The 15,350-nt window shown below is 40.5% G+C and overlaps 1 protein-coding gene across 1 annotated transcript in view; it reads right to left on the minus strand.

The window, feature by feature from the left end:
• The window catches only part of slc67a2 (solute carrier family 67 member 2), a 32,263-nt gene extending 17,168 nt beyond the window's left edge, over positions 1-15,095 (minus strand). Inside the window, exons 1-3 of the mRNA XM_080197155.1 lie at positions 14,987-15,095; positions 8,246-8,333; positions 5,572-5,615 (exon numbers count right to left, since the gene is read on the minus strand). Coding sequence (XP_080053281.1) covers positions 5,572-5,615; positions 8,246-8,333; positions 14,987-15,067 — 213 coding nt within the window. The 5' untranslated portion in view covers positions 15,068-15,095. The remainder of the gene's footprint in view (positions 1-5,571; positions 5,616-8,245; positions 8,334-14,986) is intronic.
• Between the last annotated feature and the right edge of the window lie 255 nt (positions 15,096-15,350).

Raw genomic sequence — 15,350 nt, forward strand, 5'->3', positions numbered from 1 at the left:
GACCAGTACAAACCTGGCTGGTTAGAAAGGCGATCATTTTAATATTGGTCAGTTCCTTTTAATGTAAATTTTGTCTGTCTGACTTAGGGAGCTACATGGCCTGATCAGTCCCACTTGGAGCTGCATCCCTAACTCAACACTCACTCCTGACCCTCCAACTTGCAGTCTCTGTTGCTCCCTGATTTTCAAAGGCTTATATCTCAAGACTCATAAGGCCCCAGTAACTATGACTATCATCCAACTTAAGGGATATTACTATTTTAATAGTGTTTATAAGATGGAGTTTAAATTAAGCAAGCAGTCATACTGAATACATATATAGGTTTGTGAGTGTCTTGCGGCTCGTGAATACTAGAAGGTTATCATATGTGGTTCTAAGATTCAGAAAGTTTGGCTACCCCGATCTACACTCTTCACCAAAATGACAAATTGTGGTAGCAGGTTTCACTCTCTGGATAAGAATGTTTCTTCTGAATTCCCTATTTAATTTCCTGGTGACTGTCTTATATTGTTGACCTCTAGTTTTCCCTTAATTGTATGTAGCTCTAATTCACACAGAGTGGAATGTTGCAGTTTGATTTCTCTTCCATGCTGTGGGTGGTTGACTAGGAGAACATTACAACATAGCTAAGCATTAACTGGGTGTCCTAAAGGTTACGGGCAGGATTTTCCCTGCTGGGTTCTAAACCCTATCATCAGGCTCAAATGTGGGTCAAAAACCCGCACTGTGTGGGAAACAGACACTCATTGTGATTTTTCCTAAGTTGCCCAATTAATATCTAGAGGTTGGGCTTGCCATCCACCTAAGGACATTGAGCAGGTTCTTGAAGCTGAAAGGCCAATTAGAGGTTTTCCAGATTGAAGGCAGCAGCAGAATATTTTGGCAGGCAAGAGGAGAGGATGCTTCAACTGGAGACATTCACTCTGGCTGTTTTAAATTAAAATACAGTAAGAAGTCTCACAACACTAGGTTAAAGTCCAACAGGTTTATTTGGTAGCAAAAGCCACTAGCTTTTGGACTGCTGGCTGCCCTTTCGTCAGGTGAACGTCATTTAAATTAAAATAAACAATGGTCTTTGCAGCCAGGTCACCACAGTTGAGGGTTGGGGATGACATGGGGAGAGTGCCTCTACAAAGCCCCCTGAAGTTGCTTTTGCACACAGACAGACAAGGAGGGTCTCCAAAATTGTCTGGTGTGCTGCACCCCACTCCCCAGGTTCTGCTGCTGGCAGTGCTAAATTGATCCCTTCTGCCTGTGGGGAACTTGAAGGAGAACTAGAAAACCCCAGTTGGCCTCGGTTAACAGGCATTATTATGGCCTTAATGGTTTAATTAGCTACCCACTGCATGCAGGTTGGTAGCACTGCACCGATCCCCATGCTGCTGCCAAGAAAATGGCCCGAGGAGGATAGAGAACCAGGGCACTGGCACACCAGCTGGCAACACTGTTTTCAGGGCACACCCATCTTCCTCCATTCTCCGTCCTGACAGGGGCTGAAAATGAAGCCTGGGAATTGGAAATCTGGGATAATTTTCTCCTCTTTGACCTGCTGGCCTGGATTTTGCAGTGGGAACAATGACAAATGCCTGCACGTCATAAAAATAATATGGAAATCCAGAAGTTCCTGCCAATTATTCTTCAGTTCCAGACTGCAAGAATATCAAATTTCTCCATAACGATAAACAAATTCTATATATTATAAAATGTATTTACTCTTTTTAAGGGGCTTGTTTCCCTACACTAACTGAAAACTTTAATTTTATATTCCTGGTTTGTTGCATGTGAACAATTTGATGCAATCGGTGCCTTCCTGTATGACGACAGCTTTCATTTGACAATAGAAACAAAATGCTGCAAGAAAATGGGAAAACCATATCCCAGAGATCGTTAGATAATCGGCAGCAGTTCTGAGGTCAGGGTTGAGCACCTTGCTTCACTACTGATTGCAAAATCTGCACCAGTGGATTTTGGGCCAGTTGCATCATAGCTGCTGTCTCAAGTAGGATATCTAAACTCAAATGGAGTAGACATCAAACTCAGACATTTGGTCTTGTGTATTTTGTGCTTACTTGTAAATCCATGATTAACAGAAAACATTACATGAGTATAAGGTTTACTCCAGAAAATGATAACTAGGAGTGACCGGTTAGGGTAAAATGTCCTCCACACTTCATGCTTTTGTAGAAGTTTAAACTGACAGATAATTCTATTAAACACCTGTCATTTTAAAAGTAATACTTTAAAAGTTCAACCATATTTCAAGTTAATTTAGCTGTGAGCATAGCACCAAGTTTCATGCCCATTTAGACTGGAAACCAATTCTGTTCTATTTAAAGACGTGTCATATTGAATCAAATGATTTATTTCACTGAGACAAATTTCAAACATTGCTTCAAACAGCTGCCTGCTGACCTGTCAAGAAGAGATAGAACATGTGGTGCAGTGGATTCCTGAGGAATTAATATGTTCATTGCAAGCATTTCTTCTGAAAAGAATTCAGAGACCGTAGCTTTGCTTTGGTAAACACAGTTGCACTTGTGAGAAACCCAGTGAAGAATTTAACTGCATAAAATATTGATGAAAACATGTTAACTGAGAAGTGAATGTAATATAACCAAGGAAAGGTTCCTTTTCGCTTTATTATGATAGGACTGAAGTTCCAACACTAACATGTGACTAATTTTTGTTTCTCAACCTCGACAATCCAATCTGTGATTGTTCTCATTTGCTCATAATAAGAAACATATCGTTATGATCAATTATATAATTTTCAAAGAGGGCGAAAAGTAACTACACATACAGGCGTCCCAAAATCCAGAAGGACTCAAAAGCTGGCTCCCATCATGGAAACTATAATCACTATCAAGCATCGCTATCCATCATATCTGGGTTGAAGCATACTGATTTGCTGCTTTTTGTAACATATTGCAGAAGTTAGAAATATCCCTTATTCTTATGGTGGCTATACAAGAATTGCATGAAAGCTCCAAAAAAAGTTTACTTCTAGTACATTAGGCAAATATGAATGAAGGATCCAAAATCTGGAAAATCCCTGTATCCAGCACCTGTATTGCAGCAGGGGCTTTGATGCATACCATGGAACCTCTTGGATCTCATAGAAAACTTATATTAATGGGTCCATTCATTTGCTCCCACCTAAATCCAGTTGTAATAAAACATCTTGCTGATCAGTGTTAGCCATGGCTCAGTTGGTAACACTCGCCTCAAAGTCACAGCTCAAGTCTGGGCTCAAGTCGCATCGCAGTATCTGGGCATAAAATTCAACAATGATACACTTGTACAGTTTTGAGGAAGTGCTGCAGCGCCAGAGATGCCATCTTTCAGATGAGATGTTAAACAAAGCCTGCCTTCTCAGGTGAAAGTAAAATATGCCAGTGCACTATTTTGAAGAACAGAAGTTTTCCCTGGTATCCTAATCAACATTTATCCCTTAATCAACATGAGAAAAACATATAATCTGGTTATTACCACATTGCTGTTTGTGGGAGTTGGCTGTGTGCAAATCAGCTGCTGTGCTTCCTACAGCACAATCGAGACTAGACTTCAAAAGTACTTCATTGGCTGTAAAGAGCTTTGAGACATCTGATGATTGTGAAAGGTGTTACATAAATGCAAGCCTTTCTTTCTATTTTTTGTCGGATTTAGGATTTGACTCTCAATCAGGCAACAGCACTACGAACTCCTATAGAGGCTCATGAAATTCAAACAGCATGACTTGGTCAGTAAGAAATACACAAAATGAAATACCTTTCCTTGGCTTTATGGGCAGGATCAGAGCTCCGAGGTGGAAAATGGTTTATCGATCATATCTTAGACTTCAGTAAAATCAGGGATGTCAATCAACATAGCACAGGGACAGCACAATGGCACAATGATTCGCACTGCTACCTCACAGTGCAGAACCTGGAGTTCAATTCCAGCCTTGGGTGAGTGATGGTCCCTGTCTCATCCTCCCTGTGTCTGTGTGGGTTTCCTTCCACAGTCCAAAGGTGTCCAAATTAGGTGGATTAGCTATGCTAGATTGCCCCTTAGTGTCCAACAATGTGTAGGTTAGGAGGAATAGTTAAGCTAAATGCACAGGGTTATGGGGATCGGGATGAAAAGTGGGAGAGTTGGTGCAGATTCAATTAGCTGAATGGCCTCTTTCTGCACTGTGGGAATTCTATAATGGATCATGTAGCCGAAACTACAAAAGAAGTCATGAAATGAAGAAATTGTGTTCAGCTAATTATTCTGATCAATCTGCCTGGTCAGGGGGAACTATACCATTATGCTTTTTAGAGGAAGAATTTTGCAGCACCTCTCCCAAAACCCTAAAATAAATTATTAAAACCCCAGAATATTAAATTAATTTCACCTAAAATACTCAATTAGGTCATTGCTTTACACAGCAGCCACAATCGAAGTCCCAGCGACAAATGAACCATTGTGTCCTGTGGAGTTATTAAAATGTGCAGCTGTTCTTTTTTTAGCCTAAATCAAAGAGACCAGCAGCTCCTAAGTTATTCAGCAGTTACTAAGTCCCCTTATCTAGGCAACTGTTTTGGAAGCTGATGAAAAACTGGGTCTACAAGTTTGTTACAGGGATTTGCAATGCAATTACCAGGAGCTTGCTTATATTAGCCATCTGCAACAACAGCCAAAATAAATTTTAGATGGAATTTCTACAAGCGTTCACACAATTATGGTGGGCAACTAAGAAAACGCTGAAAAATTTCCACTTTCTTCCTCTACTCATCTTTCATTGCCCCACCCATGCCCCTACATTTATTTAGCCACATTTTGAGAAGATTATTGACATGGCGTCTGCTGTTTTATATCCAAGTTACTAGTGTATGTTGGTGCTGAAATCTTATAAAACTCAAACAGTAACCATGGTCAAGTTAAATCAGTAACACAGCCCTTGTTCATTTAGACTCGTACTTTTTGACACTGCTGTCAGGTCCTTTGAGCAATGCTTTGCTACTGGCAAATGAAAATATTCAAAAATCAAAAAGAGATGAGTGCTGAGCAGGAAACCACTTAATGATTTTACGCAGAGATTTCTCAAAGCCTCAGTAAAGACGCTGTGTGCTATGGTACAGCACAATACTGAGCTGTAGTGTATCAGGTTTAGTCCCTAGTTTGTGCTGAGTTATCTGGTAATAGCCAGAAAAATATTCAACTTGCCACAATTGGTTTGTGTATCCATGGGCTAAGAAATTCTTTAAAAAAATAAGAAATTCATTCAGCCAGGGCTTCATTTCTGATCAGTATTCAGGCCTCTACATATCTAGATTAGGCCATGATTGAACAAGGCATGATTACTCGATAGGCTACTGATACAGCCACATGAATAATGGTCATTTGGTGAAATACTACAAGGCTTTTGCCATTTGTCACAACCTTCAGGACAAGGGATATAGCAAAGAAAAATACATTTGCCTTATCAAATAATAAAATTTACTTTGGCAAGTTTCATTTGATTGAGAGATTGAAAAAGACAAGATCATTTAAGTTTTCTAAATGTTCATTGCAATGATTACAATACAACTGAGATTATTACTTACAATTATTGTACTAGAAAACAGTTGCAGCAATCCATACACAGAACCTGAAATAAAGACGCATCAACTTAGTTTTAATGCAACATGCTAGCTGATACGTCTATCAGCTCACTGACAACTGTAAGATTGAAAGGAAATTGGGAGCAGAGGGGAGAAGGTGGTTAACAACCTGCCGCATTTAGCAGTGAGATCTGACTAAATATTCCTAGATTGGTTTGTCCCAGCCATAACTGGCCAAGTTGAGAGATTGGGATAAAAGCAAATTACTGCGGATGTTGGAATCTAAGACAAAAACAGAAAATGTAGGAAAATATAAGCAAGTCTCTCCAAACAGAGTTAATGTTTTGAGCCTGGATGATCCTTCCCCAGAGTTTAAGACACTAGAAAATAGGATGATATTTATACTGTTAGGGCGGGGGGAGGGGGGAGGAGGAAATTAACAAAGATATCACAGACAAAAAGACAGAGGGGATGTAAATAGTGGTGATCATGGTTAAGGGTGCTGATAGCAGCCTATTAAGACATCAGCATGTGGAAACGGCAGAGCAAAGGTAGCAGACAGTCAAAGGACAACCTGAGACATGTAACAGATGGCCCTAGTCAAATGAGGGGAGCGGAGACCATAGTGGGGGAAAAAGTTGGAAAGTGAGATTTAATTTGAGAGATTGGGAGATGAGTGGAATATCTAAGGTAGAATGTTCAAGGTCAGATGGGATCACGGAGGTCAGATATCAGTTGGAACATGAGATAATTGGGGTTGACTGATACAGGAAATGTTGGATCAAAGGTTGATTTACAGGGAAGTTTACAGGGCTTGTGAAAGTACTCCTGTTCCCCCTGATCCATAAGCACTTACCTGTTCCATCTAGGAATTCTCACCTCTCTTCAGATGCTGTGTTTTCTGAGTTCTAAGAAACCTAATCTGAAGATGTTTAATTTAAAATCTCTGAAATTCCAATTTAAAGAAATGTTTAACATCTCCCAAGGACATTAATTACTGCAATAACTACCCATCTGCCTGCACTAATCAAGTCCTTATTTTGGTGAGTCGGTTACCTGCAAGCATCCAAATGCAGCTCCATGTGACAGCTGCAAAGATCTGTTTTAACTGGCCATTCTGGGGAGTTAAAATTCATCCTTTTTTCTTTTCATGAAAATCACTGTAGTCAGCAGTCGCTTAAAAATAATCAATTCTATAACTATATGTTACATTTAAGAAAGCTAAATCGACAAAACATTCATCAGAAATAAAAGATAGATCTTTTTGATTTAGAAGAGATGATAGAAATTGGGACCAAATATTCTATGGTGTTCTCCATTTGGCACCCATCAATGACTGAACAACTATACAAATGGAATACGTTACAAATTCCTTTGCAAATGGAAGTCCAATACACAAAGTATTTTCCATGCAGGCCCAATAGGCTTAGTTTTAACTCATGTGTAACCCAATGGCTTACATAGAAAACTGAAAAAAAAATTAGTCTCACCAGCACAGTATTAAATGGTGCAGCATCTGATTCAGTAGTAAAAATGTGAAATGTTGGTAAAGATAAAGAAAAGAATCAGAAAACTGGAATCTTACCTCACTGAGGACAAGACATGGAGATGCTCTTCTCTCAATAAATAAAACATTAAAAGTTCCTAGCATAAAGCTGCAGAACTAAAATCACAAAATTGCTAGCACAGCCCACCCACCTCAATTGCTATGGGACACTCAGGAGGACTAAACTAGGAAAACACTAAAAAAAGGCTTGAACTTCAGCCTACTAAGACAATAAGAATAGTGAGCAGTAATCAAGTTACTTATATGTAAATTTACTCTCCTCCAAATATTTAAATATAGAAACAAGGTACTCAAAACAGTGACAGTAAATCAAGTAGATTTCAAAGCCACTTCAGTTAAATTTTCCATACTTTTCTTTGCCAATTTTCGATTCATATCTTTCTCAGGTGGACATGCTGCTGTATAGTTCCATGGCTGATCACAATTCCTGTGTTCTTCACTGAAGTTTATGCTCAAGTCTCAAAAGTGAGTGTTGGCAGTCCATTTCAATTTGAAGTATGTCATAATTAAGCTTAAGTGCTGTTCTGATAAGTAATCTACTTCAACATACAAAGTCACTGAACAGCAGGATGAGGCACAGCCAATTTCTGTTCACCCCCCCCAGCCCCACCCCCCCCCACCCCACCCCACACCCCCACCCCCCCCACACCCCCACCCCCCCCCCACACCCCCACCCCCCCCCCCCCCCACACCCCCACCCCCCCACCCCAGAATACTGAAATAATTACCTCGTCACCAATAGTCTCTGTTCATATTGCCTTAGTAGGCTTAAGTTCAAGTCTTTTTTCAGTGTCTTCCTAGTTTAGCCCTCCTGATTGTCTCATGACAATTGAGGTGAATGGGCTATGCCACCAATGTTATGACTTTAGTTCTGCAGTTTTATGCTGGGAAATTTTAATATTTTATTTATTGGGAGAAGAACATCTCAATGTCTTGTCCTCAGTGAGGTAAGATTCCAATTGTCTGATTCTTTTCTTTATCCTTACCAGCATTTCACATTTTTACCACTGCTAATCAGTTAATGCAGTGAGATAGGCATTCAAGATAATAACTATCTAGCAAACACTTTACATATGTGTGCCCTCATGGAATGGAATGGAACATACTAACCTACTAGTCCAGCTACTGTTGAGCTTCCTCCAAGATGCCTGATGTGTCGACTTAGTAAAGGAACAACCATACTCACACCAAATAAGTCCTAACAAACAAATAAAGAAAATGAATAAAAGGTATTTTGACAAAAAAATGTAGTCAACATGGATTGTATAGACTGGAGCTTCAATATCACTTTAACCAGTTATCTAGCAATGAAATAAAAGTGGACAGATTCTGCTTCATAGTCCATCCTTAAAAATCTCATTTCAGTACAAACCAGTGGAAAAGCATATAACCAAATTCAGCAAATCTATATACGAATCGTATTGAAGTTCTTATGTATTGTGAATCACAAACAGGAAAAGGCAATTAGGCTAAGCAAACTTAATTACCTTTAACTTGATCAAATCCATCTCTTAACCCTTTCTCACTCATCATCTAGTTGAACCTTCTTATAATGGGGAATAGCGATGTGAAACAGCAACAAACTGAGGTGTGGAAGGGGAGTTTAATTCGGCCATGTTTCACAGCTTACTGCAACCCTGACTGCAGAGTCAGGGCTAATCTAAAAACGTCCATCATTTCACTGAGATGATATTTCAACCTACATCAAATTGAATATTACATCTATAAGTCTTCATGGCATCCTGAAACTTCCCACTGGAATCAAAATGAGTATACTATTCAATAAAAGGGACTCGTTAAAAAACAGGCAAATAATAGAATAAATACACAGCACCTGCTTTTTTAATCTCCCACTGGGAAAGTGTTCAGAATGTTTGTGGTGAGTCATTAGATTTCACACAAAAGAGGTTTTGAAACTCATTTCTGAATGATTGGCAACTTGGTGGCCTTAAATGGACCACAGATAAGGAGAATGCTGACTATCAGCCGCAGCTATAGTCTGTGTGACAAGGCCTGCAAGTGATAAATGGAGATCAAGTAGAAGAGAGTGACTGAGCTCACTGGAGACTTAATCCAAATAAAGCCACAAAGGCAGAGGCTCAGCTTACTTCTCAGAAGAGCAGCAGTCTCTCCAGAGGCTTAGGCTGCTGCATCAGGTGATGGCAGCAGATATCTGCCTCCCTCAAGACCAAATGGCCACATAGTAACATAGTTGTGAAAGTGACCACCACCCTCAATACTTTCCCTGCTGAATCTTTTTGGGACACGGCCAGAGACACATCCAGAATCTCCAAGTTAATTGCACAAAGATCAGATAAGTCACTAATAGAACTGGCAAAATTCATCCGAGATGGTGCCAGTCAGAATGAACAGGCCAAAATCAGGGTGACTCCCCACACGTTCAGGTCATCAAATTTCACATATCTGGCAACCCACAGATCATTAAAGCAGCCCTTTGAGTGCCCAAAGTCAATATACTAGAATTGCTATCTCAGTGCTAAGTCTCCCAACTCCTCCAAATTCCATCTTTGGATTGGCCTTTAAATACTGGAGTTGGGTTTGGACTATATGGATCCGCATGACGCTCACTGCCATGCAATCAACGCCAAATGCAGAAGGAAAATGATAATAAGGTGCTTGAATTAAAGTGTCATGTTTCCGGTGTGATTTTGGACACAATGCTCCCAAAATGTCTTTAAATTAGTATCATAGTCATAATGTCCAATGGCTTTCCTCAGTAACATAACATCAGATATCCTTCTGATGAAAAGGTTTTCTGACTTCCAAAGTTTTTTGAACTGAAGCCCCTTGTTGAATTTTTCTCACAATGAACAAAGTATGAACAGAACATATAACTTCACACATCGACCTAAACAATAACAAAATAAAGGACACTGTCCGTGAATCACACCACGCTAATATGTTAGTTTTAAAATTAATGTGTAGTAAAGTATAATACACAATTACCTCACAGTAGCTGTTAGCCTGCATTGTGTACCCATCTCACGCTAAAATTAATACATATTTTGTGGCTCAGATGTGGCTGAGAGTGTCATTCAGATTGAATATGTGACAAGTCATTTACATAAGATTCCTCGGTGCAAATACCAATGTAAAATATCCTGTAGCAACAGTTAACATGAATGCCACTGTTGTTACTTGATGCCATCAGAATCTTACTATAAACCTGTGCAGTTGCCTAGCCAAAGTAGAATGTGTGAACTCTGTTGATCCCGAACTGATACCTAGCCATTAATGGAGCTGTGGTAGCAGAGGTCTCGCACAAGTCACTTGGAGTAATAGGAATGGATTCATTAAATGCTATTTAGAACGTAAGAGAATAAAAGCAAACAGGTACAAAAAGTAAAATACTGCTGCTGATGAAAATCTGAAACACAGAACAACAAATGCTTAGCAGGTCAGACAGCATGTGTGGAGGTCTCAACCTTGGTTCAGTGACAATGCTCACATTTTAGCCAGAAAGAGTACACAATCCATGCTGACAGTTCTGCACAGTACTGAGTAAATGCTGCAATGTCAGAGGTGTCATCTTTCAGCTTAGACCTTAAAGTAAGGTTCCACCTGCATTTCCAAGTGGGTATAAAAGATCCCACAGCACTATTCAAAAGAAGACAAGAAATTTTCCTCATTTCCAGATCAATATTCATAATTTAGCCACCATAACTAAAACTGATAATCTGGTTCATTATCTTATTGCTGATTGTGGGAACTTCAGTGTGCAAATACTCTGCTTCATTTTTCTGCATTATATCAGTGACTACACTTCAAATATTAGTTAATTGGCTGTGAAGTTTCTAAATATGTCAAGTTGGGAAAAACTGGTAAAAAAAATAAAGAAATAGTAAATAAAATTATTCCTATTCTTATTTTTCAATCTGGATTTGTTGAGTAGTTTAAAAAATAAAATTAAAAGACTTCAAATACAACTCAGAGTACAGGGGAATTTTAAAACCCCCCAAAATGGGAAATATGTAAAATCAGACAAACATTCACTGTGAATGTACCTACTACCATTTTTAATGCGGTGGGTTCAGGAGCATCCAAATTACCTGCTCTGGAGAAGTGGGGCCAGAGAGTTCCTTCCTCACACTGGTGCAGCTAAATGAAGATAACATTAGCTGACTAGATTTCCCAGGGTTCAGGAACCAGCAGTTTCAGGGAGGTGGAAGTAGTCAGATCAAGCAGGCATGTTGATGGGGCAGGAGAAACAGGAGCGTTTCCCAGCGACACCTCAAATGATTTTTCTGGTATGATAGCCAATCTACCCGTCATGCTCAACTCCACCAAATTAGAATCTCATCTGGTTTCCCCCCCCGCCACCACTCTTCATCTGAATTCCCAGTATGCTCCTCCACTGCCACATGCTTCACAATTAACTGGGGCTTATATGCCCTAATAAATTTTGTGGTACAATGAGTAGCATCCCTGCCTCTGAGCCAGAAGCTCTGGGTTCAAGTCCCATCCCAGGACTTGATGGCCAAGGAACGTGCATCCATAGTATGGTCAACTAGGTTGAGTGTCAACCTACAAATACATCCAGCATGCCAATGGCTGGTGGTAAGAGTGGGAGAAGACTACTGGCCAGTCACGCTTAACGTGGAGTGGCACCCCACAAGCTATTATGGACTGCACAATATCACAGTTGCTAGCACACCAGGACCGAGGTTCGATTCCGATCTTGGGTGACAGTGTGGAGTTTGTACATGCACAAGATGAAAGGGATAGAGCTGGGGAAAGCAGTAGGTAAAAGCTCTTTCATAGAGTCAGTGCATATTCGATGAACTGAATGGCCTCTTTCTGCACTATAAGGATGCTATGATGCAAGCCTCTGGTGATGGAATAGTAACCTGTTCCGGAAATTACTGGCCACGGAAACTGACAAAAGTCTGCTGTAGTGCACCACTAGAATTGGAATGGGAATATGTCCCAATATAGCATTCTATCAGATATACTGATATTTGCTGACACTTGTATTCACTTTATGACTTTAAACTGGACACTTCTTATCAGTTCATGTCTTGCTAACACTAAACACCAATAGTTTCTCTCAGTAATAAGATAAGAAATCAGTTTGGACGTTGAGACTTTAAGGAGGATGGATGCTGAGGTCCACAGGTTTAACACAGCTAGAAACAATATAACTGGCATAGGAATGTGATCATAAGTGGGAGGAAATTGCAACAGGAAGAAGTTGGAAGAAGAAAAAGGGAAATGGTTGAGTTCAGCTGTAAAATGATGATGATTAAATAACAAAAGATTCACCCATGTGACAAAATGAATCACATCAAAGAAATCAAAGAAATAAAAGGCCAATACAAGACACAGACAATACAAATAGCAAAAGATGGCTAATTAGATAGAAAGGAAAACATGAAGAAACTGCCAAAGAGGAACTGGTTCTAATGACCCAGGGGTGTGATGGAAGAGCCTTAACAGCTTAATGACAGGAATGCAAGAACGCAATGCATTCTGCCAGCAGTTTATTAATGAGTGAGAAAGGTGGTTGTGGGGTAGGGTGGAAGGAAATGGGAGAGTCCCCACTGCAGACATTTAAAATGTTCCAGATTACAGGGGCAGAGAAACAGGAGTCTCTCCAACCTGCTGGCTAATCAAGATTTCACGCGAAGCCTGGATGAAAAAAGTTTTCTGGAACTGTAGTTTTATTACTTCATAAATGTAGAATAGTTTTCAATTGTAGGAGATAACTGAGTGCACTTATAATTTAAACATGTCCAATAAAGGCAGTTTGAAAGTTAATGTTAATCGTGTTCAAATTGCTGGCTTGGTTAGTGCCTCTCTGTTTATACTGCCTTTGTGTCTTGTATTGGCCTTTTGTTTTATTTGATTTCTTTCATGTGATTCATTTTGTCACATGGGTGAATCTTATGTTATTTAATTATCTACTCAGCATTTTACAGTTGAGCTCAATCATTTCTCTTTCTCTCCTTCCAACTTCTTCCCTGTTGCAATTTCCTCCCACCTACGGCCACATTCTCACTCCAATTACACTGTTTCTAGCTATGTTAAGCCTGTGGTCCTCAGCATCCATTCTCCTCAGTTTCAACCTCCATTCTAATGTCTTATCACACCATTAGGGAAACTATTGGCGTTTAGTGTTGGCAAGGCATGAAATGATAAAAGCCTCCAGTTTAAAATGGTTAAGATAATCCAAGTCTAAGCAAAAACATACCAGATAGAATGTTGTATTGGATTATACTTCCATTCCAATTCTCTTCCCTCACCTAGTGGTGCAAGAAAAGAGACTCATCTGTTTCCATAACTAGTAATTCACAGAACAGATTGCTATTGTGTCACTGGGGCTTTATAGCTTGAGGGCACCACTCCACATCAAACATGGCTGACCAGGAGTCTCTCCCACTCTTACCACCAGCCATTGGTATGTTGGATGTATTTGAAGATTGACACTTTACCTATTTGACCACCCCAAGAATGCTCGTTCCTTGGCCATCAAGTCCTGGGTGGGACTTGAATCCAGAGCTTCTGGTTCAGTGACAGGGACACTACCCACCCCACCACAAGATTGCCTTCTGCCCCTGAGATATGCTTTTTCTTACTTGGTTGCATCACGTGGTGATCCTAGACAATCTTCTCCCAGGACTAAGTCAATATCAAAACCCCTAAGTGAGGTATTCAGAGTGTCTTTGTTGTGCTTCCTTTGACCACCACGAGAACACAATCCAGACTTTTACTCTCCATAAAAAATTTGCTTTGGTAAGTGAGAGTCAGGCACTCTGGCTACATGACTGTGCAGATGGAATGTAGCAGGAGAGGAATTTCTGAATACTGTACAGGGCCTGATGGGTTAGAAGTGTTATAAACGAGTAGCAGCAGATGTCCAAATCCCTGTACATCCAATGCAGATTTAACAAACAGGCAACTTGTGAAATTGAAACTTATATGAAAACTTATCTTGGAATCTTACTTGTAAATATCTTAAAGCTCATCCAGACCATGCCTCTATCAAGGTTTTGCCATTTTATTTATTTACAGTTCTTCCAGGAAATTTTTTTTAATATTTAACTTTGTATTACTCACGTCTTTTCATGTTGTTACATGTGATATTAGTTGGAACAACTGTGCAAACAATACTTCAGATACCTCAAAATCATGAAGTATGTTTCAATCAACCCTGATCCAATTCATTAAGTTTGCGATCAATAGAAAGATTGAATGCATTACACCAGGACATGTTTTAAGTCAAGGGCAGCATAATAGTACAGTGGTTAGCACTGCTGCTTCACAGCTCCAGGGACCTGGGTTCAATTCCTGGCTTGTGTCATTGTGTGTGTGGAGTTTGCACATTCTGCTCGTGTCTGCGTGGGTTTCTTCTGGATGCTCTGATTTCCTCCCACAGTCCAAGGATGTGCAGGTTAGGTTGATCGGCTATGCTAAAATTGCCCCTTAATGTCCTAAGATGTGTAGATTAGAGGGACTAGTGGGAAAATATGCAGGGATATGGGGGTAGGGCCTGGGTGGGATTGTAGCCGGTGCAGACTCGATGGGCCGAAAGGCCTCTTTTTACAGTGTGGGGTTTCTGTGAAAAATAAGGCCAGCATCTGAAAGGATTTGATGCTTACTAAAATCGTGGGGATTCACACCAATAAATTTTGACAGAAAGGGCAGAGAATTTCCAGGCGGAACATAAGAGAGATACTGTTCTCTTCGACCAGTGCTGAGAACACTATTTGAAGGGGGGATTTAAAAGGCGGCTGTTTAAATTCTCACTTCCTGTTTGCAGAGTGTAACAGACCTTACCCTGAAACATGCTACTGCCTCAGCCAGTCACATGACCGCCACAATGTTACTTACCAGGAAGCCCACGACATACAGACAGAGCACGAGAGGTGGGCGGCGGGGGGCGCGCAGGCTGCAGCAGCTGACACAGCCCATGGTCCCGGGACAGGCTCGCGGACTAGCCGGCCGCCTCTCCGGCTAGTGCCGTGTCTGCCTCCGGCCGTGCCGCACCTGCGCACAAACACCCACACGCACAGAGCAAATGGATCGACTCCCAGGAGCGCGCAGGGGCAGAGGCATGTATCAAATTGAATTTTTGGTGCAAATCGACTCTTTCAGCCTATGGTGAGCAGATCATGCAAAAAAAAAGTCCTGAGAAACCTGGGCTCAAGTGAGGCAACCCATGTTCAGTGATCAATGGCAGGAGCCTGGAGGAGGG

The sequence above is a fragment of the Carcharhinus amblyrhynchos genome, chromosome 10 (genome assembly GCF_965287045.1).
Source record: "Carcharhinus amblyrhynchos chromosome 10, sCarAmb.v2.hapA, whole genome shotgun sequence".
Lineage (NCBI taxonomy): Eukaryota > Metazoa > Chordata > Chondrichthyes > Carcharhiniformes > Carcharhinidae > Carcharhinus > Carcharhinus amblyrhynchos.